The sequence below is a fragment of the Bubalus kerabau genome, chromosome 4 (assembly GCF_029407905.1).
Source record: "Bubalus kerabau isolate K-KA32 ecotype Philippines breed swamp buffalo chromosome 4, PCC_UOA_SB_1v2, whole genome shotgun sequence".
Classification (NCBI taxonomy): Eukaryota; Metazoa; Chordata; class Mammalia; order Artiodactyla; family Bovidae; genus Bubalus; species Bubalus kerabau.
Window position 1 is genome coordinate 152,706,322 of NC_073627.1, and position 27,994 is coordinate 152,734,315.

Sequence of the window (27,994 nt, forward strand, 5' to 3'; positions counted from 1 at the left end):
ACTACCATGGCTGCAGGAGCCTTGCCTCAAAATGAACTACCATATTCTACATTGGTGAATAACAGTGGATATGCTGCAAATATGAAAGGTAATAGTTCTTTTTTTCCTTATTAAATTATACTTTATTTTATTTTATTTTTTCTTAAATTTATTTTTTAATTGGAGGAAAATTGCTTTATAATCTTGTGTTGGTTTCTGCCATACAACAACTTGAATAAGCCATAATTATACATATATCACCTCCCTCTTGAGCCTCCCTCCCCTCCCCCATCCCACCCTACCAGGTCATCACAGAGCACCGGGCTGGGCTCTCTGTGTTCTATAGCAACTTCCACCAGCTATGTGTTTTACCCATGATAGTGTATATATGTCAATGCTACTGTCTCCATTCGTCCCACCCTATTCTTCCCCACTATCTCCACAAGTCCATTCTCTACATCTGTGTCTCCATTACTCCCATGCAGATAGGTTCATCAGTATCATTTTCCTAAATTCTGTATATATACATTTACTATATGATATGTATTGACTTACTTCACTCTGTATAACAAGCTCTAAGTTCATCTGCCTCACTACCACTAACTCAAATTCATGACCCTAGGCAATGGCACCCCACTCCAGTACTCTTGCCTGGAAAATCCCATGGACCGAGGAGCCTGGTAGGCTGCAGTCCATGGGGTCGCTAAGAGTTGGACACAACTGCGCAACTTCACTTTCACTTTTCACTTTCATGCATTGGAGAAGGAAATGGCACCCCACTCCAGTATTCTTGCCTGGAGAATCCCAGGGACGGGGGAGCCTAGTGGGCTGCCGTCTATGGGGTCGCACAGAGTCAGACACGACTGAAGCGACTTAGCAGCAGCATGGACTATATATATATAGTCCATGGAATTCTCCAGGCCAGAATACTGGAGTGGATAGCCGTTCCCATCTCCAGGGGATCTTCCCAACCCAGGGATGGAACCCAGGTCTCACGCATTGCAGGTGGATTCTTTACCAGCTGAGCCGCCAGGGAAGCCCATTTATTTCTATGGCTTAATAAACCATTGTATATATGTACATCTTCTTTATCCATTCATCTGTTGATGGACATCTAGGTTCCTTCTGTGTCCTGGCTATTGTAAGTAGTGTTGCAATGAACACTGAGTTACGTGTGTCTTTTTGAATTGTGGTTTTATCAGGGTATATTCCCAGTAGTGGGAGTGCTGGGTCATATGGTAGATTTATTCCTAGCTTCTTAAGAAATCTCCATAATGGCTGTATCAGTTTACTTTTCCACCAGCTTTGCAGGAGGGTTCCCTTTTCTGCATATCCTCTCTAACATTTAAGGTTTGTAGACTTTTTGATAATGACCATTCTGATTGGTTTTTGCCAAGAGAATGCACTGGTCATAGCAAACACCCTCTTCCAACAACACAAGAGAAGACTACACATGGACATCACCAGATGGACAATACTGAAATCAGATTGATTATATTATTTTCAGCCAAAGTTTCAAAAGCTCTATACAGTCAGCAAAAGCAAGACCCGGAGCTGAGTGTGACTCAGATCATGAACTTCTTATTGCCAGATTCAGACCTAAATTGAAGAAAGTAGGTAAAACCACTAGACCATTTATGTATGACCTAAATCAAATTCCTTACGATTATACAGTGGAAGTGACAAATAGATTCAAGGGATTAGATCTGTTAGACAGAGTGCCTGAAGAACTATGGACGGAGGTTCGCGACATTTTACAGGGGGCAGTGATCAAGAACATCCCCAAGAAAAAGAAATGGACAGTGGTTGTTTGAGGAGGAATTATAAATAGCTGAGAAAAGAATAGAAGCAAAAGGCAAAGGAGAAAAAGAAAGATATACCCATTTGCATTACTTTGTCAAGAAAGGTCTATCTAGTCAAGGCTATGTTTTTACAGTGGTCATGTATGGATGTGAGAGTTGGACTATAAAGAAAGCTGAGTGCTGAAGAATTGATGCTTTGAACTGTGGTGTTGGAAAAGACTCTTGAGAGTCCCTTGGACTGCAAGGAGATCCAACCAGTCCATCCTAAAGGAGATCAGTCCTGGGTGTCCATTGGAAGGACTGATGTTGAAGCTGAAACTCTAATACTTTGGCCACCTGATGTCATGAGCTGACTCATTGGAAAAGACCCTGATGCTGGGAAAGATTGAGGGCAGGAGGAGAAGGGGATGACAGAGGATGAGATGGTTGAATGGCATCACTGACTCAATGGACATGGGTTTGGGTGGCCTCTGGGAGTTGGTGATGGACAGGGAGGCCTGGTGTGCTGCACTTCATGGGGTCACAAAGAGTCGGACAGGACTGAGCAACTGAACTGAACTGAACTGAATGCAGAGTTGCAAAGAATAGCAAGGAGAGATAGAAAGATTTCTTCAGTGATCAATGCAAAGAAATAGAGGAAAGCAATAGAATGGGAAAGACTAGAGATCTCTTCAAGAAATTAGAGATACCAAGGGAACATTTCATGCAAAGATGGGCTCAATAAACGACAGAAATGGTATGGACCTAACAGAAGCAGAAGATATTAAGAAGAGGTGGCAGGAATACAAAAAAGGGGCTTCCTGACCCAGATAATCACAATAGTGTGATCACTCACCTAGAGCCAGACATGCTAGAATGTGAAGTCAAATGGGCCTTAGGAAGCATCACTATAAACAAAGCTAGTGGAGGTAATGGAATTCCAGTTGAAGTATTTCAAATCCTAAAAGATGATTCTGTGAAAGTGCTGCATTCAGTATGCCAGCAAATTTGGAAAACTCAGCAGTGGCCACAGGACTGGAAAAGGTCAGTTTTCATTCCAGTCCCTAAGGTGGACAATGCCAAAGAATGCTCAGAGTACCACACAGTTGCACTCATCTCACGTGCTAGCAAAGTAATGTTCAAAATTCTCTAAGCCAGGTTTCAACAATGTGTGAACTGCAAACTTGCAGATGTTCAAGCTGGATTTAGAAAAGGCAGAGGAACCAGAGATTAAATTGCCAACATCCGTTGGATCATCAAAGAAGCAAGAGAGTTCCAGAAAAACATCTACTTCTGCTTTATTGACTATGCCAAAGCCTTTGACTGTGTGGATCACAACAAACTCTGGAAAATCTGAAAGAGATGAGAATACCAGACCACCTGACCTGCCTCTTGAGAAACCTATATGTAGGCCAGGAAGCAACAGTTAGGACTGGACATGGAACAACAGCCCAGTTCCAAATAGGGAAAGGAGTACGTCAAGGCTGTATATTGTCACCCTGTTTATTTAACTTATATGTAGAGTATATCATGAGAAATGCTGGGCTGGATGAAGCACAATCTGGAATCAAGTTTGCCGGGAGAACTATCAATAACCTCAGATATGCAGATGACACCACCCTTATGGCAGAAAGTGAAGAAGAACTAAAAAGCCTCATGATGAAAGTGAAAGAGGAGAGTGAAAAAGATGGCTTAAACCTCAACATTCAGAAAACTAAGATCATGGCATCCAGCCCCATCACTTCATGGCAGATAGATGGGAAAACAATGGAAACAGTGAGAGACTTTATTTTGAGGGGCTCCAAAATCACTGCAGATGGTGATTGCTGCTGCTGCTAAGTCGCTTCAGTCATGTCCAACTCTGTGCGACCCCATAGACGGCAGCCCACCAGGCTCCCCCGTCCCTGGGATTCTCCAGGCAAGAATACTGGAGTGGGTTGCCATTTCCTTCTCCAATGCATGAAAGTGAAAAGTGAAAGTGAAGTTGCTCAGTGTGTCCGACTCTTAGCAACCCCATGGACTGCAGCCTACCAGGCTCCTCGGTCCATGGGATTTTCCAGGCAAGAGTACTGGAGTGGGGTGCCATTTGCAGCCCTGAAATTAAAAGATGCTTGCTCCTTGGAAGAAAAGTTATGAGCAACCTAGACAACATATTAAAAAGCAGAGACATTACTTTGCCAACAAAGGTCCATCTAATCAAGGCTATGGTTTTTCCAGTAGTCATGTGTGGATGTGAGAGTTGGCTTTAAAGAAAGCTGAGCAACAAAGAATTGATGCTTTTGAACTGTGGTGTTGGAGAAGACTCTTGAGAGTCCCTTGGACTGCAAGGAGATCCAACCAGTCTATCCTAACAGAAATCAGTCCTGAATATTCATTGGAAGGACTGATGTTGAAGCTGAAACTCCAATACTTTGGCCACCTGATGTGAAGAACTGACTCATTTGAAAAGACCCTGATGCTGGGAAAGATTGAGGGCAGGAGGAGAAGGGGACAGCAGAGAATGAGATGGTTGGATGGCATCACTGACTCATTGGACATGAGTTTGAGTAAGCTTTGGGAGTTGGTGATGGACAGGGAGGCCTGGTGTGCAGCAGTCCATGGGGTTGCAAAGAGTCGGACATGACTGAGCGATTGAACTGAACTGATTCTGACTGGTGTTAGATGATACCTCATTGTAGTTTTGCTTTACATTTCTCTAATAATAAGCCATTTTGAGCATCTTTCATGTGTTTATCGGAGAAGGCAATGGCACCCCACTCCAGTACTTTTGCCTAGAAAATCCCATGGACGGAGGAGCCTGGTAGGCTGCAGTCCATGGGGTTGCGAAGAGTCGGACACGACTGAGCAACTTCACTTTCACTTTTCACTTTCATGCATTGGAGAAGGAAATGGCAACCCACTCCAGTATTCTTGCCTGGAGAATCCCAGGGACGGGGAAGCCTGGTGGGCTGCCATCTATGGGGTCGCACAGAGTTGGACACTACGGAAGCAACTTAGCAGCAGCAGCAGCTTGTGTTTATAGGCCATCTGTATGTCTTCTTTGGAGAAATACCTGTTTAGGTTTTCTGCCCATTTTTTGTTTGGGTTGTTTATTTTTCTGATATTGAGCTGTCATGAGCTGCTTATATGTCTTAGAAATTAATCCTTTATCAGTTGCTTCATTTGCAGTTATTTTCCCATTCTACATGTTGTGTTTTCATCATTTTTGTAGTTTCGCTTGCTGAGTGAGCGCTTGATTATTTAGAAGTGTTTTGTTTAGCCTCTATTTGTTTGTGTTTTTTACAGCTTTATTTTTCTTGTAATTGATATCTAATCTTATACCCTTATGTAAGTGTTGTTACCATTGATGTGTGGATTTAAAGTCCCTTAGTATTTCTGTGATACTGTAAATTTCTTCCTTTATGTATATTCATATTTGCTTTATATATTTAGGTGCTCCTATGTTGAATACATATATTTACAATTTGTAAATCTTCTTCTTGGTTTGTTCCCTGGATCATTGTGTTCTTTGTTGTAACAGTATAAGTATTGCTACTCCAGCTTTCTTTTGATTTCCATCTTCCTGAAATAACTTTTCCTGTCCCATTTTAGTCTGTATCTGTCTCTAGATCTCAAGTGAGTCTCTTGTAGGCATCATATTTATGGAACTTGTTTTTGTTTCCACTCAGGGACTTTGTGTCTTTTGCTTGGAGCATTCAGTCAGTTTACATTTAACTTTTAAATTAAAAGTTAGCTTTTAGCTTTTGCTTGTCTGTAAAACCCTTGATTTCTCCATCAAATCTGAACAAGAGCCTTGCTGAGTATTCTTGGTTGTAGATTTTTCCCTTTCATCACATTAAGTACCTCCTGCCACTCCTTTTTGGCCTGCAGAATTTCTGCTAAAAAATCAGCTGATAAACTTATGAGAGTTCCTTTTTATATAACTTGTTGCTTTTTCCTTGCTACTTTTAATATTCTCTTTTTAACTTTTGTCATTTTGATTGCAATATGTCTTGCTTGGTGTTTTCCTCTGGAATAATCCTGGTGGGACTCTGCACTTCTTAGACTTGAGTGAGTGTTTTCCTTTCCCAGGTTAGGAAAGTTTTCAGCTATCATATCTTCAGGTATCGTCTCAGGCCTTTTCTCTCTCTGTCTTCTTCTGGGACCTCTATAATGCAAATATCATTGCACTTGATGTTGTCTCGGAGATCTCTTTAATTGCCCTCTTTTCTTTTTATTCTTTTTTCTGTTCAGAGTCAGTGATTTCCACCATTTGTCTTCTAGCTTGCTGATCCATTCCTCTGTATCATTTAGTCTGCTATTAAATTCTTTTAGTGTACGTTTCAACTACTACATTCTTTAACTGTGTTTGGTCACTCTTTATATTTTTTAAGACTTTGTTTAAAAACTTCTGACTTATCACTCTGTGCATACATTCTTCTCCCAAGTTCTTCCATCATCTTTAGGATTGTTCCTCTGAACTATTTCTTGAATAGATTGACTGTCTCCACTTTACTTAGTTTTTCTTCTGGAGTTTTATCTTGTTCCTTCATCTGGAACATTTTCCTTTGCCATCTCCCTTGGTGTAAGTTGTTATTTGTATTTTCATGCATGTGGTAAGTTAGTTATGTTTCTTGACCTGTGAGAAGTGGCCTGTGGGAGATGTCCTATGTGTCTCAGCAGTGCATTTGTCTCTTGTCGTCTAAGCTAGATGCTCTAGGGTTTCTCCCTGAGATGGGTGTGTGGGTTCTTCTGTTATGGGGGCTATATGTACAGTCTTGTAGGCTTGATTGGCCCCTAGCCCATTTGGCTTTCAGACCCTGCATTGTCCAAATGCTGCTGGTTGCTGTTTAGCAAGACAGCACAAGGTCTGGTCACAAGGCAGCTGGCTACAGAACCCTAGGGAGCCTCACGGCTAGTGCTGGCTCACTGGTGGCAGAAACCAGGTCCCAAAGACTCCAGGGCTGTTGCTTGGCCACTGGTTGTTAAAGCCAGATCCTGTGGTTAGTGCTGGTCTACTGGTAGGCAGAGCCAGTTCCTGGAGTCCAATTATAGGACCAGGGATCCCAGAACTTGTTTCAGGTAGTTGGTGGTAGGGGTGGGCGGGTTGGTTCCTGGACTTGGTTATGGAGTCTGAGATGTCCTGAAGCTTGTGTTGGCCTGGTAGTGGACACAGCCAGAGCCCAGCTGCTCCCAAGGTATGGTCTGGCCTTCTGTGGGTGTCCTGGATCTGCAAGCTGCAGGATTATTGTTTCCTTTGATCTGGTGTCTGCTCCTTGTGGTAAGTGAAGCTGTTCTAGAGACTAGTGCAGGCTTCCTGGGGGGAAGGCCTGGTGCCTGCCTACTGCTGGGTGAAGCTGGGTCCTGGCCCAATGGTGGGTAGGGCCATGTCAGGGGCATATCTTAGAGGTGGCTGTGGGCTCAGGAAGTCTTTGGAAAGCCTGTCTGCTTATGAGTGTTCTGTGTCCCTCCACAGTTAGTTGTTTGGCCTGAGGTAGCCCACTCTAGTCCGTACAGGCTGTTGGAGGAAGCCTGTTTTACCACTAGTCAGCCAATATGGCAGCTACCAACAGTAGTATTCACCTGGAAGAATGTTGCCAAGTGTGACTGCCAAAGTGTTTATATCCCCAGGTGAACTACAGCTGCCCTGACCTCTGCAGGAGATTCACCATGACCAGCAGGTGGATCTGGCTCAGGCTCTTGTCAAATGACTAGTTTTGCCCTGGATCTTGGTGTGTGTGATTTTATGTGTTTCTCTTAAGAGTAAAGTCTCTTTTCCCACAGTTCTTTGGGGCTCCTGAAATGCCCCACTGGTGTTCGAAACCAAATGCTCTGGAGGCTTATCATACAGGGCTGTGGAGCCCCATGTAGGATTTAGAACACTTACTCACTCTGCAGTATAGTTACTCTCCAGTTGGTGGGTCATCCACCTGTGCTCAGTTGGCTTCAGTCATGTCCAACTCTTTGCAACCCCATGGACCATAGCATTCCAGGCTCCTCTGTCCATGGGATTTCCCCTGCAAGAATGCTGGAGTGGGTTGCCATGTCCTCCTCCAGGATCATCCACCTGTGGTATGCAATTTGATTATATTTTGAGTCCGCCCATCCCACCCATCTCTTGGTTCTGTCTCTGTCTTTAGTTGTAGGAGATCATTTCTGGTAGGTTCCAATCTTTTTCATCCATGCTTTTTCTGCATATAGTTATGATATTGGTGTGTTCATGAGAGGAGGTAGGCTCAGGGTCTTTCTACTCTGCCATCTTGGCCACTCTCTCCTTAGTCTTTTAAGAAGCAATGTTGAAAACAATGTTTATCTCCTTCATTTTCCTCTTAAATTATCTGGCTGTTCTCCCATCAAGCACCTGCTTGCAGTTCGATCTTTCATTTCATTCTTCTGTTACTCACTAGTGTCACTTATAAAGCCCATCCAGAAGCATGCTAGCCCTTCTTCTCTGTCTTTTTCTCTCTGTCATGGCCTTACAGTTCTGATTCTTACAAAGTTTCCCAGGAAAGGAAGGGTGACGTTACTCAAACTCTTACTGCCACACTCACCCTCTCTCTTTCCTACTGTTGAAAGCTCTGAGCTGGAAGTACAACCCGATTGCCTGCCACTTTGGCATCACTGGTCTTGCTGCTACCACTAGCAGTTAACCAAGAAACATGTTGAATAATTTTTCTTGGCAGTACCCCTTGCATGATTTTCTTACTGCCTACTTTGGATTTTGCTCAAGTTCATTTTAGTGCTCCTCTGTAGGGATCTTGGAAGGGTTTTCCCCCTCTGAGTATGGATTTGATAATATAAGGAGAAGTTAAGAAATAAAGGTCTAAAGGTATTGGAGTTAAATGCTTGCTGGGAATAATTGGTTCGTGAAGTTGGTTATGCTTCTTATTAGAATCTATCCACTCCACCAAAGAGAGCTGTCTTTCATCAAGAAAACCAATGTTTTGCACTTCTGACCTTGTCTACCTGAAACTGTCACAACATTGTTAATTGGCTATACTCCAATATAAAATAAAAAGCTTTAAAAGTAAATTCCAGATCTTTATAGATCCTCCATCTGTCTGTGCTGTGTCTGACTCTAAAGGGACTAATACTTCTGATAACTACCATCTGTGGACAACTTCTGTGTGCCAGACTTACTACATATTCATTTCCCTGATTTTAGAAAAAAGAGGTATCTAAAACAAATGCTTTCATAATGGTGTCAGTTTGTTGCTTCTCTGGTAGAGGGGTTTTCCCCTATGTACTTTACAGTTAATGAATATAAGAATTCGATTAGCCTTTTTCCCTTTCTTCAGTTGGAACGTTATGTCTTACTTGGTGTTTCTCACCTGGGATTCTCTTGGCTTTTGAGGCGAAGCAACTCTTGATTGTACAGGAGAGCCCTTAGCATTGAAGACATTTAGTTCTTTGCCCTCCTCATCTAGTAATGTCCCTAGGTCACATGACTATCAAAAAATCATATACATTTCCAAATGTCCCCAGGAAGGTTGTAACCCCTATTGTCATCCACTCGCTAAGCTGATTTTTACCTTTCCAAAAGCATTTTTTTAATAAAATTTTCCTTATTGTGTAAGTGTACCTAATTTTTAATTAGGAAAAATTAGAAAAACTTTTAAAAACTTTATATGTAACTTTCCTAAAGTGCATCTCATTTATGAAGACAGTTATACATTATTAAGTTAACATTGGGATAAGGCTAGTATATTTTTTAAATGTTGACTAATAGGTGATGAGAAATTCTAACTAAGGGGTATATAAATAAAATACTTAAATGATTTTTAAAGGAAAATTGGAAATTCAGTAAATATTGAATTAGCTTTGGAATTAAACATACCTCAATTTAAATCTTGGTTCTACTACTTTTGGAGGGGAAAACTTATTTTGGGGAAATTTCAAATATTCCCAGAAGTATACAGAGTACAATAAAGATTTCCAGGTGGGTACCACCCACCTGCCATGGAGGTACCATCCCCTAAGGAGGTACCATCCCCTAAGTAGGTATCATCACCCAACTTTAACACCATCAGGTCACTAGCTTCCTCCACTCATTTCCCCACTTCCATATTACTTCATTTGATTCATTAACTGTATATCATCATTGCAATAACTAAAAAAGTTAACAATAGTTTCTTAGATATCTAAACATTGCTAAGATTTCTACTTGTCTCATAGATGTATCTTTAAATTGAGATCCAGCAGTATATATGATTTCATACATCATACATGATTGAGATGTATCTTATATCTCTTTTAAATTTGGATTTCCCACAATCTCTTTTTCCTTACACTTTATTTGTTGAGGAAATCAGATTTTTTACTCTGTAGATTTTGCCATAAACTATATTTTGCTGATTATATCCTAATACTATTTACTATAAATTGAATTGATAGAAAGATGTAGAGTCTATAGTCAGGTTTTTTTATTGGCATGATATTTCATAGAAGGTGCTATATTCTTTCATCAGGATTCTCATGTTGTCAGATTGTCCCTCTTCTTATAATGTCATTTCTTTTATTTTGAAATCATTTCCAACATACAGAAAAGCACAAAAAATTTTCTATGTATTTTTCAACCGGAGACCCTCATTCAGATTTTATCAACTGTCTGTAATATCTTTTAGTACCAAAAGGTTACTTGTCATGTTTTTTCAACTTCTTTTAGTGACCATAATTAGTCCTTTCTTGACCTTTATGAAGATTACAGGCTAGTTATTTTGCAGTGTGTTTCTCACTTTGAGTTTGTCTACTGTTTCATCATAAGATTGAAATTTTTGGCAGAAATATCACAGAAGTGATTCTGTGCTTTTTGTATTCTCCATCCTGTCAAGCAATTCAAGATACCATTTTGTCATAAAACTGGAAATGTTAAGTTTGATCACATCAGTAAAGTTGTATCTGCCAAAGATTTACCTATTATACATTATTCTTTTTCCCAACATTTTATAGAGAGATCCACTGAGACCTTGTATATATCCTGGTCCTCATCCAGCTTTTGCTCAGTAGTTTCAGCTTTTAATTACTACTATCACAGATAATGAATGGAGATTTTCTAATTCCTTCTTTCCTTTGGCATTTCTTAGTTAGCATTCTGCTGTGAGGAAGAACTTTCCCTTAGCTTTTATTTGTTTAGTTATTTCAGTGTAGATTACTACTTTGTTCAGTGGAATATCATCCTTTACTATCATTTGTTTGGTGCTCAAATATGATACTATAATCTTTGGCAACTTATGTTAGTGTATGTATATATGTATGTATGTGCATACACTTGTAGTTACTTTTGTTTTTGTCTATGCATATTGAAAACCATGAATTCATATTGGTACTTCATATTCTAATCCAACACTATACCATCATTCTAGCTTTGCCTGTTTTTATGTTTACAATTTTCTTCTCCAAGAGTGAGAAACCTGGCTCTTATTATCCCCAATATGTTTGCTTATTTATTCAGCCCTCGTTTTCATAACCAGTCTCCCAGACCTGCTCAGCCATCATCTAGTTTAGCTCTTTTTTCCACATGGGGCCTACATCCTGCCAGATCATGTATCATATGCTATTAGATATCTTCCTGTGTTAGCTCTGACCTCTGCTAAATCACCCTCACTTAGCCTGCCTTGTGACTTTTTTCTTTGATTGTATATACATTTTTAATTAAAATATTGAGATAATTAAGTACTAGCATGCAGTTGTAAGAAATAGTACAAAAATATCTCATTTACCCTTTACTCAGTTTCTACCAACAGTAACCATCTTACAAAATATAGTACTATTTCACAGCCAGTATACTGACATTGTTATAGTCAAGATACAGGACAGTTCCATCAATACAAGGATTCCTTCTGTTGCCCATTTATAGCCAAACCCACTTCCACCCATGACTTTTGGCATAGGTCTCTTTGGGTGTGTCCTCTTTAAGCTTCATTTGACCAAGGCCAATCTTTGAGGTTTGTTCTTACCCTTTTTTGAGGGCTTACCTTTCTCAGCATGGAACCTCTGGAACAAAGGAGATGGGCTTAGGGCAGTCAGGGGTCCAGTATTTTCAGTGTACTTTGTTGAAAACTATAGAATATTGCTGAAAAAAAATTAAAGATTTAAATAAATGAAAAGACATCCTGTGTTCATGATTTGGAAGAATTGCTAAGATGTCAGTACAACCCAACAGAATCTACAGATTCAATGCAGTCACTATCAGAAATCCCAATGATTTCTTTGCAGAAATAGAAAAATTCACCCCAAAATCTGCATGGACTATTGAAAGACCCCCAAATTACCAAATAATCTTGAAAAACAAGAACAAAGTTTAAGAACTTGCATCTTGACTTCAAAACTTACTACAAAGATACAGTAGTTAAAATGGTGTGGTATTGGCATACAGAAAGACATACAGACAAATGGAATGGAAAAGCTATCCCAGGAGAAAAAACCTTGCAAATGTGGTCAATGATTTTTGACAAGGGTGCCAAGGCTATTCAGTGGGAAAAAAATAATCTTTTTATCAGTAGTGAGAAAACTGTGTGCACATGCAAAAAAAAATGATGTTGGATTCTTACCTTCTGCCATATATGAAAATTAACTCAAAAAATCTGAGAGAAAACAAGATGGCAGAGTAGAACGACATGGAGCTTACCTCTTCCCACAAATACCTCAAAAATACATCTACATTTAGAGTAATTCCTCACTGAATACCTACTGAATGCAGGCAGAAGATCTTATACAACCCCAACTGCAAGAAAGAACATATAAAATGAGAGAAAAAAATGGTAATTGAGATGAGACCTGTGCCCCTTGGAGGGAACTATGAAACAGGAATGGTTCCCTCATCCTGGGAACCTCCTTCATCATCTGAAAAGTCAGCTGGGACAGATAGGGAGCTTCAGAAGCTCAGAAGAGAGTGCTCCAGCAGGCTTGTGGCAGACAGGGCAGAGAAAGACCAGCACAGATGGTCCTTGCCAACTTGCTACACTTCCGAGCCCAAATCATGGCCCTGCTGATGTGTGCAGTGGTGAGTGCTGCAACTTGAGCTTCAACAGACAGACCCAGGGACAGGACTTGGTTTGGCTATGTGGAGAGAGCCCAAAAGGCCTGAAATATGATCTGGGGATGTGTGTTCAAGATGAAACCCAGGTCTGCCATAGGAGCACCATTGTCAATGAGCTTGTAAAGGGAGGAGCATGGCTCTCCAGTAGTAGCTTTGGTCTCAGTGTGCTAACAGCAGGGGTGATTTTGCTGCTTCAAGATTTAGGAGCATGCAGGTGCCAGCAGGTTGCCCACATGTGGAAGCGGCTGAAATCTGAGCCAGTTACCAGTGCTCTCAAAGTGGATGCAAGGCATAGCTTTGGCAGGTTTTCAAGCCTGCAACTTTGTGGGGACAATGACTGAGGGACATCCATGCTGACTACTGGCAGTCCTACTGCTGAGGTGAGTCATATATGAGCAGCAGCAGACTTCGTGGCTGCACACACATGGAAGTGGCACCAAAATCTGAGCCAATTACCAGCTTTCTCACCATGGAAGTGGGGCCAAAGACAGTGCCTCCAATAGTGTACTTTGTGGGTGCATACACTGGGTGGCAGTTCACATCACTGAGCACAGTGGACAAGTCCTAGAGAGGAATATGCAGCAGCTTCTTTCCCACAAGGAGTAGTCCAATCCCGACTACCTCACACTGCAGCCTAGAACTGGATCTGGAGGCTTCTATTCCTACAACTGAGGAGCAAATCCTGCCCCCAACAGAGCTGTGACTATCAAAGAACAAGGAGAAGGCTCTACCCAACATTGACTGCGGGCTCTGGTCACCATAACACCAAACACACACACACACACACACACACACACACACACACACACCCTCCTCCCCCAAGAGGATAATGGCTGGGACACCCTGAGGAAAGACATGGCAGGCATCCATATCAAATATAGCCCATGCACCAAAATACTGAACACATGCATGCTGAACAGGAACACTCCCACATAAAAACAGATAAAGGCCCAAATCACTGATGAACATAGATGCAAAAATCCTCAACAAAATTCTAGCAAACAGAATCCAACAACATATTAAAAAGATCATACATCATGACAAAGTGGGCTTTATTCCAGGGATGCAAGGATTCAATATTTGCAAATTAGTCAATGTGATACACCATATTAACAAATCGAAAGATAAAAACTAATGATGATCTCAATAGATGCAGAGAAAGCCTTTGACAAAATTCAGTACCCATTTATGATAAAAACTTCCCAGAAAGCAGGTATAGAAGGAACATGCCTCAACAGAATAAAAGCCATAAACGACAAACCCACAGAAAACATTATCCTTGATGGTGAAAAATTGAAAGAATTTCTTCTAAAATCAGGAATAAGACAAGGGTGTTCACTCTCACCACTACAATTCAACATAGTTTTGGAAGTCCTAGCTACAGCAGTCAGAGAAGAAAAATAAAGAAAAGGAATCCAGATTGGAAAGGAAGTAAAACTCTCACTGTTTGCAGATGACATGATCCCCTATGTAGAAAACCCTAAAGACACCATCAGAAAATTACTAGAGCTAATCAATGAATATAGTGAAGTTGCAGGATATAAAATTAATACACAGAAATCCCTTGCATTCCTATACACTAAGAAAATAGAAGCATTAAGGAAACAATCCCATTCACCATTGCAACAGAAAGAATAAAATACTTAGGAATAAATTTACCTAAAGAAACAAAAGACCTATATATAGAAACTATAAAAGAAATAAAAAAATTATACAAATAAATGGAGAAATATACCATGTTTGTGGATTGGAAGAATTAATATAGTGAAAATGAGTATAGTACCCAAAGCCATCTATAGATTCAATGCAATCCCTATCAAGTTACCAACAGTATTTTTCACAAAACTAGAACAAATAATTTCACAATTTGTATGGAAACACAGAAAACCTTGAACAGCCAAAGCAATCTTGAGAAAGAAGAATAGAACTGGAGGAATCAACCTGCCTGACTTCAGACTATACTACAAAGCTACGGTCATCAAGACAGTATAGTACTGACACAAAGACAGAAATATAGATCAATGGAACAAAATAGAAAGCCCAGAGATAAATCCACGCACTTATGGACACCTTAGGTGCTGTAGTGGCGAGCAGCGGCTGTGTGGTGCTGGAGCGGCAGGTGGTGGCTGTGCGGCGCTGGAGCAGCTGAGAGGAGATACCCCACGTCCAAGTCAGAGAAACCCTAGTAAGACGGTAGGTGCTGGAGCAGCTATGAGGAGATACCTCACGTCCAAGGGCAAAGGAGAGAAGCCCCAGCAAGATGTGGCAAATTATGTTTAGAATCAAACCCCATTCCCGCCAGAGATGCTAAGAGGGCTCAAACAAACCTTGTTTGCACCAGGACCCAGGGACCCCACAGAGACTGAGACAGAACTGTGCTTGAGCATCTCCTGTGGAGGTAAGGGTCAGCAGTGGACTGCCACAGGGACAGGGGCTCTGGGTGCAGCAGACTTGGGTATGGCATAAACCCTCTTGGAGGAGGTCGCCATTAACCCCACCATAGAGCTGCCAGAACTTACACAGGACTGGGAAATAGGTACTTGGAGGGCACAAACAGAACATTGGGCACGCACCAGGACCCAGGAGAAAGGAGCAGTGACTCCACAAGAGTCTGACCCAGACTTGCCTGTGAGTTTCCAGGAGTCTCCAGTGGAGGTGTGTAGCCTGCTGCAAGGTTTGGCACACTGAGTTTAGCAGTCCATGCATGGAATCTTTTAAAGGAAGTCACCATTATCTTCATTACCTCCACCATAGTTTGGTCCCAGGTAACTAGCAAGAGAGTTCCAGAAAAACATCTATTTCTGCTTTATTAACTATGCCAAAGCCTTTGACTGTGTGGATCACAATAAACTGTGGAAAATTCTGAAAGAGATGGGAATACCCGACACCTGACCTACCTCTTGAGAAACCTGTATGCAAGTCAGGAAACAACAGTTAGAACTGGACATGGAACAACAGACTGGTTCCAAATAGGAAAAGGAGTACGTCAAGGCTGTATACTGTTACCCTGCTTATTTAACTTATATGTAGAGTACATCATGAGAAACACTGGGCTGGAAGAAGCACAAGCTGGAATCAAGATTCCTGGGAGAAATATCAATAACCTCAGATATGCAGATGATGCCACCCTTATGGCAGAAAGTGAAGAGGAACTAAAAAGCCCCTTGATGAAAGTGAAAGAGGAGAGTGAAAAAGTTGGCTTAAAGCTCAACATTCAGAAAACGAAGATCATGGCATCTGGTCCCATCACTTCATGGGAAATAGATGGGGAAACAGTGTCAGACTTTATTTTTTGGGGCTCCAAAATCACTGCAGATGGTGACTGCAGCCATGAAATTAAAAGACACTTACTCCTTGGAAGGAAAGTTATGACCAACCTAGATAGCATACTCAAAAACAGAGACATTACTTTGCCAACAAAGATCCCTCTAGTCAAGGCTATGTTTTTTCTAGTGGTCATGTATGGATGTGAGAGATGGACTGTGAAGAAAGCTGAGCACCAAAGAATTGATGCTTTTGAACTGTGGTGTTGGAGAAGACTCTTGAGAGTCCCTTGGACTGCAAAGAGGTCCAACCAGTCCATCCTAAAGGAAACCAGTCCTGGGTGTTCATTGGAAGGACTGATGCTAAAGCTGAAACTCCAGTACTTTGGCCACCTCATGCGAAGAGTTGACTCATTGGGAAAGACCCTGATGCTGGGAGGGATTGGGGACAGGAGGAGAAGGGGATGACAGACGATGAGATGGCTGGATGGCGTCACCGACTCGATGGACATGAGTTTGAGTGAACTCCGGGAGTTGGTGATGGACAGGGAGGCCTGGCGTACTGCAATTCATGGGGTCACAAAGAGTTGGACAGGACTGAGCAACTGAACTGAACTGAACTGAACTGAACTAAATAGCAGGGAGGGAACACAGCTCCACCCATCAACAGAAAATTGGATTAAAGATTTACTGAGCATGGCCCCGCCCATCAGAACCAGATCCAGTTTCCCACTGGTCACTCTCTCCCATCATCTTCCATAAGCCTCTTATCCTTCTCCATCAGAGGGCAGACAGACTGCAAACCACAATCACCGAAAACTAACCAACCTAATTACATGAAGTACAGCCTTATCTAACTCAATAAAACTATGAGCCATGCCCTGTAAGGCCACCCAAAATGGACGGGTCATGGTGGAGAGTTCTGACAAAATGTGGTCCACTGGAGAAGGGAATGACAAACCACTTCAGTATTCTTGCTTTGAGAACCCCATGAACAGTATGAAAAGACAAAAATATATGACACTGAAAGATGAACTCCCCAGGTGGGTAAGTGCCCAATATACTACTGGAGATCAGTGGAGAAATAACTCCAGAAAGAATGAAGAGAGAGAGCCAAAGAAAAAACAGCACCCAGTTGTGGGATGTGACTGGTGATGGAAGCAAGTTCCAATGCTGTAAAGAGCAGTATTGCATAGGAACCTGGAATATTAGGTCCATGAATCAAGAAGAATTGGAAGTGGTCAGACAGGAGATGGCAAGAATGAACATCAACATTTTAGGAATCAGTGAACTAATATGGACTGGAACAGGTGAATTTAACTCAGATGACCATTATATCTACTACTGTGGGAAAGAATCCCTTAGAAGAAATGCAGTAGCCATCATAGTCAACAAAAGATCTGATATGCAGTACTTGGATGCAATCTAAAAAATGATAGAATGATCTCTGTTCGTTTCCAAGGCAAACCATTCAATATCACGATAATCCAAGTCTATGCCCTGACCAGTAATGCTGAAGAAGCTGAAGTTGAATGGCTCTATGAAGACCTACAAGACATTTTAGAACTAACACCGCAAAACGATGTCCTTTTCATTATAGGGGACTGGAATGCAAAAGTAGGAAGTCAAGAAACACCTGGAGTAACAGGCAAATTTGGCCTTGGCGTACAGAATGAAGCAGGGCAAAGGCTAATAGAGTTTTGCCAAGAGAATGCACTGGTCATAGCAAACACCCTCTTCCAACAACACAAGAGAAGACTGCATATGGACATCACTGGATGTTCAACATCAAAATCAGATTGAAAATATTCTTTGCATTCAAAGATGGAGAAGCTCTATACAGTCAGCAAAAACAAGACCAGGAGCTGACTGTGGCTCAGATCATGAACTTCTTATTGCCAAATTCAGACATCAACTGAAGAAAGTAGGGAAAACCACTAGACCATTCAGGTATGACCTAAATCAAAACCCTTATGATTATACAGTGAAAGTGAGAAATAGATTTAAGGGACTAGATCTGATAGAGTGCCTAATGCACTGTGGACAGAGGTTCATGACATTGTACAGGAGACAAGGATCAAGACCATCCCCAAGAAAAAGAAATGCAAAAAAGCAAAATGGCTGTCTGAGGAGGGCTTATAAATAGCTGTGAAAAGAAGAGAAGCAAAAAGCAAAGGAGAAAAGGAAAGATATACCATTTGAATGCAGAGTTTCAAAGAATAGCAAGGAGAGATAAGAAAGCCTTCTTCAGTGATCAGTGCAAAGAAATAGAGGAAAACAGTAGAATGTGAAAGACTAGAGATCTCTTCAAGACAATTAGAGATACCAAGGGAACATTTCATGCAAAGATGGGCACAATAAAGGACAGAAATGGGATGGACCTAACAGAAGCAGAAGATATTAAGAGGTGGCAAGAATACATAGAAGAACTGTACAAAAAAGGTCTTCATGACCCAGATAATCACAATGGTGTGATCACTCACCTAGAACCAGACATCCTGAAATATGAAGTCAAGTGGGCCTTAGGAAGCATCACTATGAACAAAGCTAGTGGAGGAGATGGAATTCCAGTTGAGCTCTTTCAAATCCTAAAAGATGATGCTGTGAAAGTGCTGCACTCAATATACCAGCAAATTTGGAAAACTCAGCAGTGTCCACAGGACTGGAAAAGGTCAGTTTTCATTCCAATCCCTAAGACGGACAATGCCAAAGAATGCTCAAACTGCCACACAATTGCACTCATCTCACATGCTAGCAAAGGAGTGTTCAAAATTCTCCAAGCCAGGCTTCAACAATACGTGAACCGTGAACTTCCAGATGTTGAAGCTGGATTTAGAAAAGGCAGAGGAACCAGAGATCACATTGCCAACATCCACTGGATCATCGAAAAAGCAAGAGAGTTCCAGAAGAACATCTATTTCTACCTTATTGACTATGCCAAAGCCTTTGACTGTGTGGATCACGATAAACTCTGGAAAATTCTTCAAGAGATGGGAATACCAGACCACCTGACCTGCCTCCTGAGAAATCTGTATGCAAGTCAGGAAGCAGCAGTTAGAACTGGACATGGAACAACAGACTGGTTCCAGATTGGGAAAAGAGTATGTCAAGGCTGTATATTGTCACCCTGCTTGTTTAACTTATATGCACAGTACATCATGTGAAATGCTGGGCTGGATGAAGCACACACTGCAATCAAGATTGCTGGGAGAAATATCAATAACCTCAGATATGCAGATGACACCACCCTTGTGGCAGAGAGTGGAGAAGAACTAAAGAGCCTCTTGATGAAAGTGAAAGAGGAGAGTGAAGAAGTTGGCTTAAGGCTCAACGTTCAGAAAACTAAGATCATGGCATCCAGTCCCATCACTTCATGGCAAATAGATAGGAAACAGTGGAAACAGTGTCAGACTTTATTTTTTGAGAGGCTCCAAAATCACTGCAGATGTTGATTGCAGTCATGAAATTAAAAGACACTTACTCCTTGGCAGGAAAGTAATGACCAACCTAGATAGCATATTAAAAAGCAGAGATGTTCCTTCACCAACAAAGGTCCGTCTAGTCAAGGCTATGGTTTTTCCAGTAGTCATGTATGGATGTGAGAGTTGGACTATACAGAAAGCTGAGCACCGAAGAATTGATGCTTTTGAGCTATGGTGTTGGAAAAGACTCTTGAGAGTCCCTTGGAGTGCAAGGAGATCCAACCAGTCCATCCTAAAGGAGATCAGTCCTGAGTGTTCATTGGAAGGACTGATGCTGAAGCTGAAACTCCAATATTTTGGCCACCTCATGCAAAGAGTTGACTCACTGGAAAAGACCCTGATGCTGGGAAAGATTGAAGGCAGGAGAAGAAAGGGACAACAGAGGATGAGGTGGTTGGATGGCATCACCAACTCAATGGACATGAGTTTGAGGAAACTCTGGGAGTTGATGATGGACAGGGAGGCCAGGAGTGCAGCAGTCCATGGGGTCGCAAACAGTCGGATATGACTGAGCAATTGAACAGAAATGATGGACACCTTATCTTTGACAAAGGAGGCAAAAATATACAGTGGAGAAAAGACAATCTCTTTAACAAGTGCTGGCACAATGGTCCGCCACCTGTAAAAGGATGAAGTTAGAACACTTTCTAACACCATTCTCAAAAATAAACTCAAAATGGATTAAAGGTCTACAAGTAAGACCAGAAGCTATAAAACACTTAGAGGAAAACATGCAGAACACTCTCTGAGATAAATCATAGCAAGATCCTCTATGACCTACCTCCCAGAGTAATGGAAATAAAACAAAAATAAACAAATGGGACCTAATTAAACTTAAAAGCTTTTGCACAACGAAGGAAACTATAAGCAAGGTGAAAAGGCAGCCTTCAGAATGGGAGAAAGAGTAGCAAATGAAACAGCTGACAAAGAATTAATCTCCAAAGTATATAAGCAGCTCATATAGCTCAATGCAACCCAATCAAAAAATGGGCCAAAGAACTAAAAGACATTTCTCTAAAGAAGACATACAAATGGCTAACAAACACATCACTCACTATCAGAGAAATGCAAATCAACACAACAATGAGGTACCATCTCATGCTGGACAGAATGGCAGCCATCAAAAAGTCTACAAAAGTGCTGGATAGGGTTTGGAGAAAAGGGAACCCTCTTATACTGTTGGTGAGAATGCAAACTAGTACAGCCACCATGGAGAACAGTGTTGAGATTCCTTAAAAAACTAGAAATAGAACTGCCATGTGACCCAGCAATCCCACTGCTGGGCATACACACCAAGGAAACAAGAATCGAAAGAGACACATGTACCTCAGTGTTCATTGCAGCACTGTTTACAATAGCTGGGACGTGGAAGCAACCTAGATGTACATCAGCAGATGAATGGATAAGGATGTGTGGTACATATACACAATGAAATATTACTCAACTGTAAAAAAGAACGCATTTGAGTCAGTTCTAATGAGGTGGATGAAACTGGAGTCTATTATAGAAAGTGAAGTAAGAAGGAGAAACAGAAAGAGAAACACCAATACAGTATATTAACACATATATATGGAATTTAGAAAGACAGTAATGACGACTCTATATGCAAGACAGCAAAAGAGACAGATGCAAGGAACAGACTTTTCGACATGTGGGAGAAGGCAAGGGTGAGACAATTTGAGACAGCATGTATATTGAAACATGTATATTACCATATGTAAAACAGGTGACCAGTGCAAGTTCAGTGCATGAAGCAGGGCACTCAAAGCTGGTGTTTTGGGACAACCCAGAGGGATGGGGTGGGGAGGGAAGTGGGTTGGGGGTTCAGGATGGGGAGACACATGTACACCTGTGGCTGATTCATGTTGATGTATGGCAAAACGCACCACAATATTGTAAAGTAATTAGCATCCAAAGAAAATAAATAAAAATTTTTTAAAACAGCAAATTAATTCTGAAGAATGAATTAGTGAGCTGGAAGATAGAATAATGGAAATCACCCAATCACAGTTAGCAGACAAAAGGACAAATGAAAAGAAAAAATAAAACCAACATATTTGACCTATGGGATGCCAATTTAGGAGAAGGCAATGGCAACCCACTCCAGTGTTCTTGCCTGAAAAATCCCATGGACGGAGGAGCCTGGTAGGCTGCAGTACATGGGGTTGCTAAGAGTCGGGCACGACTGAGCAACTTCACTTTCACTTTTCACTTTCATGCATTGGAGGAGGAAATGGCAACCCACTCCAGTGTTCTTGCCTGGAGAATCCCAGAGACGGGAAGCCTGGTGGGCTGCCATCTATGGGGTCATACAGAGTTGGACACGACAGAAGCAACTTAGCAGCAGCAGCAGCAGATGCCAGTTTACACATAATAGGGATTCCTGAGGGAGAAGAAAGAGATAAGGGGATTGAAAAATCATTTGAAAAAATTATTGCTGAAAACTTGCTAAATCGAAAGGGGGAAAATATCTAGGTACAGGAAGTAAGTTCAGTTCAGTCGCTCAGTTGTGTCCGACCTTTGAGACCCTATGAATTGCAGCACACCAGGCCTCCCTGTCCATCACCAACTCCTAGAGTTCACTCAAACTCAATGTTCGTCGAGTCAGTGATGCCATCCAGTCATCTCATCCTCTGTTGTCCCCTTCTCCTCCTGCCCCCAATCCCTCCCAGCATCAGGGTCTTTTCCAATAAGTCAACTCTTCGCATGAGGTGGCCAAAGTACTGGAGTTTCAGCTTTAGCATCATTCCTTCCAAAGAACACCCAGGACTGATCTCCTTTAGAATGGACTGGTTGGATCTCCTTGCAGTCCAAGGGACTCTCAAGAGTCTTCTCCAACACCACAGTTCAAAAGCATCAGTTCTTCGGTACTCAGCTTTCTTCACAGTCCAACTCACATCCATACAGACTGGAAAAACCATAGCCTTGACTAGATGGACCTTTGTTGGCAAAGTAATGTCTCTGCTTTTGAATATGCTGTCTAGGTTGGTCATAACTTTCCTTCCAAGGAGTAAGTGTCTTTTAACTTCATGGCTGCAGTCACCATCTGCAGTGATTTTGGAGCCCCCCAAAATAAAGTCTGACACTGTTTTCACTGTTTCCCCATCTATTTCCCATGAAGTGATGGGACCAGATGCCATGATCTTAGTTTTCTGAATGTTGAGCTTTAAGCCAACACAGGAAGTAAAGATGGTCCCAAACAAGATGAACCCAAATAGACCTGGGTCAAGGCACATCATGATTAAAATGACAGAAGTTAAAGAGAGGATTCTAAAGACAGCAAGAGAAAAACACTCATTTATAAGGGATTCCAAGTAAGGCTGTTAGCTGATTTCTCTACAGAAACTTTGCACATCAGAAGGAAGTAGCACAGTACAGTCAGTCCTGAAAGTAAAAAGCCTGCAACCTACGATACTCAGCCCAGCAAGATTATCATTTAGAAGGAGAGATAAAGAATTTCTCAGATAAGCAAAAAACTAGAAGAATTAAGCAATACTAAATAGCTTCGATGAAAGTGAAAGAGGAGAGTGAAAAAGTTGACTTAAAGCTCAACATTCAGAAAACGAAGATCATGGCATCTGGTCCCATCACTTCATGGGAAATAGATGGGGAAACAGTGGAAACAGTGTCAGACTTTATTTTTTTGGGCTCCAAAATCACTGCAGATGGTGACTGCAGCCATGAAATTAAAAGATGCTTACTCCTTGGAAGGAAAGCTATGACCAACCTAGATAGCATATTCAAAAGCAGAGACATTACTTTGCCAACAAAGGTCCGTCTAGTCAAGGCTATGGTTTTTCCAGTAGTCCTGTATGGATGTGAGAATTGGACTGTGAAGAAGGCTGAGCGCCGAATAATTGATGCTTTTGAACTGTGGTGTTGGAGAAGACTCTTGAGAGTCCCTTGGACTGCAAGGAGATCCAACCAGTCCATTCTAAAGGAGATCAGTCCTGGGTGTTCTTTGAAAGGAATGATGCTAAAGCTGAAACTCCAGTACTTTGGCCACCTCATGCAAAGAGTTGACTCATTGGAAAAGACCCTGATGCTGGGAGGGATTGGGGGCAGGAGGAGAAGGGGACAACAGAGGATGAGATGGCTGGATGGCATCACTGACTAGATGGACGTGAGTTTGGGTGAACTCTGGGAGATGGTGTTGGACAGGGAGGCCTGGTGTGCTGCAATTCATTGGTTTGCAAAGAGTCGGACACAACTGAGCAACTGAACTGAACTGAAACCTATTCTAAAGGAAATACTGGAAGGTCTTCTCTGAATAGAAAAAAGCAAGTGTCTATAGGGAAGGAGAAAAATCACAATAGGAAAGGCAAATATATAAAAGGATTGAAGCTCACTTAAGCTAGTACATGTGTTTTGAAAAGCAGGATGCTTGGGGCTGGTGCACTGGGATGACCCAGAGGGATGGTATGGGGAGGGAGGTGGGAGGGGGGTTCAGGAATGGGAACACGTGTACACCCATGGCGGATTCATGTTGATGTATGGCAAAACCAATACAATAATGTAAAGTAATTAGCCTCCAATTAAAATAAATAAATATTAAAAAAAATATGGATACCAAGGGGATAGGGTGGGGTGGGATGAATTGGGAGATTGGGATTGACATGTATATACTATTGATACTATGCTGAAAGATCCCCTGGAATAGGATATGGCAACCCACTCCAGTATTCTTGCATGGAAAATTCCAGGGACAGAGGAGCCTAGCAAGCTACTGGGTCACAAAGAGTTGGATATGACTGAACGACTGAGCACACACACACACACACACATAAAATAGATAACTAATGAGAACGTACTGTATAGCACAGGAAAGTCTATGCAATGCTCTGTTGTGACCTAAACAGGAAGGAAATTAAAAAAAAAAAAATGTGGATATAGGTATATGAATGGTTGATTAACTTTGCTATGCAGCAGAAACTAACACAACATTGTAAACCAACTATGCTGCTGCTAAGTCACGTCAGTCGTGTCCGACTCTGTGTGACCCCATAGATGGCAGCCCACCAGGCTCCCATCCCAGGGATTCTCCAGGCAACAATACTGGAGTGGGTTGCCATTTTCTTCTCCAGTGCATGAAAGTGAAAAGTCAAAGTGAAGTCGCTCAGTCGAGTCCAACTCTTCGCGACCCCATGGACTGTAGCCTACCAGGCTCCTCCGTCCATGGAATTTCCCAGGCAAGAACACTGGAGTGGGTTGCCATTGCCTTCTCCTACTATACTCCAATAAAAATTAATTTTAAAATGTCAAAAAAAAAAAAAGAAAAGCAATAAAATTTTTTGTGAAAATGATTATAACTATAATAAACAGCAAAAGGATAAACAAAGTGTAAAAATAGCATATAAAAATCATAAAATGGAGAGAAGTAAGAAAATGTAGATCTTTTAGAATGTGTTTGAGCCAATATGACTACCAGTGTAAAACAAGTAGATATAGTAATGAGTTAACATATTTGAAAACTAGGGTAACCACAAGTCAAAAGCATAGATTCACATAAACCAAAAAGAAAACTCAACCCTAATACAGTAGGGAACCGCAAAAGAAAAAACAAGGAATTCCCTGGCATTCCATTGGTTTGGACTCTGTTCTTTCATTGCCAGGGCTTGAGTTCATTCCTTGGTCAGGGAACTAAGATCCCACATGTCATGCAGTATGCCCCCTCCCAAAAAAAAATTGCTCTCAATATTAGTGGACTAAATGCTCCAATCAAATGACACAGAGTGGCAGACTAGATAATAAAAGAAGATGCTGCCTACAGGAGACCAACCTTAGGGTGAAGGACACACATAGGTTGAAAGTGAGGGAATGGAAAAAGGTATTTCATGCAAATAGAAATGACAGGAAAGCAGGGGTGACAATACTTATATCAAGCAAAATAGACTTTAAAACAAAACCCATAAAGAAAGATAAAGAAGGACACTGTATATTGATAAAAGGGTCAATACAAGAAGATACTATACTCACTAACATATATGCACCCAATATAGGAGTACCTAAAACAAATGCTGGCAAGAAAAAAGAAAAATTGATAGGAATATATTAATAGTAAGAGACTTTAAAATCCCACTGACACCAATGGACAGATCTTCCAGACAGAAAAATCAATAAGGTAACAGAGATCCTAAATGACACAATACAACAATTATACTTAACTGATGTACTCAGGACATTACATTCCACCCCCCCCCCCAAAAAAAAAAAATGGAAAATAAATTCTTTTCAAGAGCACATGGAGCATTCTCTAGGATAGACTACATATAGGACACAAAACAAGCCTTCACAAATTTTAAAGAGCATAAATAATTTCAAGCATCTTTTCTGACCACAGGAGCATAAAATTAGAAATTAACCACAGAAAGAGAAGTGAAAACAAGGTTACATGGAAACTAAACAACATGCTACTAAAAAACCAGTGGGTCCATGATGAAATGGAGAGATTTTTTTTTTTAATTACCTCAAAATAAATGACAGTGAAAACACAACTAGCTTTTCATGAAGATGGTGCCGAAGGCGAAGAAGGAAGCCCCTGCCCCTCCTAAAGCTGAAGGCAAAGCAAAGGCTTTGAAGGCCAAGAAAGCAGTGTTGAAATGTGTCCACAGCCACAAGAAAAAGAAGATCCAGACGTCACCCACCTTCTGGCGGCCCAGAACACTGCGGCTCAGGAGGCAGCCCAAATATCCTCGGAAGAGCGCCCCTAGGAGAAACAAACTTGACCACTATGCCATCATCAAACTCCCCCTCACCACCAACTCAGCCATGAAGAAAATAGAAGACAACAACACACTGGTATCCATTGCAGATGTCAAGGCCAACAAGCACCAAATTAAACATGCTGTGAAGAAGCTCTATGACACTGACATGGTTAAGTTCAACGCTCTGATCAGGCCTGATGGAGAGAAGAAGGCATATGTTTGACTGGCTCCTGACTATGATGTTTTGGATGTTGCCAACAAAATTGGGATCATCTAAACTGAGTCCAGCTGGCTAATTCCAAATATAAAAGTTTTAACTATGAAAAAAATAAAAAAAGAAGAAAACACAACTAGACAAAAAGAAGATGTGGTACATGTGTACAATGGAATATTACTCAGCTATAAAAAAGAATGAAATAATGCCATCTACAGCAACATGGAGGGACTTAGAGATTGCCATACTGAATGAAATAAGTCAGATAAAGAAAGACAGATATTATATGAAGTCAGATAGAAAAAGACAAGTATCATTGCTTATATGTGGAATCTTTAAAAATGGTACAAATGAACTTTTTTACAGAACAGGGGATCTTCCTGGCTCAGAGATCGAACCCGTGTCTCTTACATCTCTCACATTGGCAGGCAGGTTCTTTACCACTAGCACCACCTGGGAAGCCCCTGTGTATTTATCAAAGAGGGGCTGTTAGGAGGAGTCCTGTGTTGTTGGATTAGAATTGCTAACATCAGCATGAACTCTCAGTTTTCAACAGAAATACATGCATATATAAATATGGATGTAAATGTGTGGTGTATGTGTGTGTGTATGTGTGTATATATTGTATGCATTCTTTAGTTCTATCCACTGAGAATGCCTGCAGGCAGCAACTCTTTAACAGTAGTGACCACACCTAGCATCGGGACTTGGTTCTAAATATCATGTTTCACCATAAACACCAGAACTTATTAGATCTAATTATGAGGAAGCAGACACACCCAAATTGAGGAAATGTTCTACAAAATAACTGGTCTGTACTCTTCAATATCAAGGAAGGACTGAGGAACTTGTTCTAAAGTGAAATAAATGAGAAGACAACTAAAACAAAGTGTGTGATTCTGAACATTGTATAGTATGATTTTACCATAAGGAACATTGAGATAATCAGTGGAATTTGTGTGAGGTCTGAGGAATCAGATCAGATCAGATCAGTTGCTCAGTCGTGTCCGACTCTTTGCGAGCCCATGAATCGCAGCACCCCAGGCCACCCTGTCCATCACCAACTCCCGGAGTTCACTTAGACTCACGTCCATCGAGTCAGTGACGCCATCCAGCCATCTCATCCTCTGTTGTCCCCTTCTCCTCTTGCCCCCAATCCCTCCCAGCATCAGAGTCTTTTCCAATGAGTCAACTCTTCGCATGAGGTGGCCAAAGTACTGGAGTTTCAGCTTTAGCATCATTCCTTCCAAAGAACACCCAGGACTGATCTCCTTCAGAATGGACTGGTTGGATCTCCTTGCAGTCCAAGGGACTCTCAAGAGTCTTCTCCAACACCACAGTTCAAAAGCATCAATTCTTCGGTGCTCAGCCTTCTTCACAGTCCAACTCTCACATCCATTAATGACCACAGGAAAAACCATAGCCTTGACTAGACGAACCTTTGTTGGCAAAGTAATGTCTCTGCTTTTTAATATGCTGTCTAGGTTGGTCATAACTTTCCTTCCAAGGAGTAAGCGTCTTTTAATTGCATGGCTGCAGTCACCATCTGCAGTG

General features: G+C 41.4%; 2 protein-coding genes across 8 annotated transcripts in view; both read left to right on the forward strand.

Moving 5' to 3' along the window:
- On the forward strand, positions 1–27,697 carry LOC129650517 (60S ribosomal protein L23a-like). Its single transcript, XM_055579100.1, has 2 exons — positions 1–88; positions 25,863–27,697. Exon 2 carries the CDS (start codon positions 26,027–26,029, stop codon positions 26,447–26,449), a length of 423 nt encoding a protein of 140 aa, XP_055435075.1. The 5' UTR covers positions 1–88; positions 25,863–26,026; the 3' UTR covers positions 26,450–27,697.
- PTPDC1 (protein tyrosine phosphatase domain containing 1) overlaps positions 1–27,994 on the forward strand; it is a 73,530-nt gene that overhangs the window by 23,331 nt on the left and 22,205 nt on the right. For all 7 annotated transcript variants that reach the window (XM_055579095.1, XM_055579097.1, XM_055579098.1 and 4 more), the window contains one exon: positions 1–88. In XM_055579095.1, coding sequence (XP_055435070.1) covers positions 7–88 — 82 coding nt within the window. In that variant the 5' untranslated portion in view covers positions 1–6. The remainder of the gene's footprint in view (positions 89–27,994) is intronic.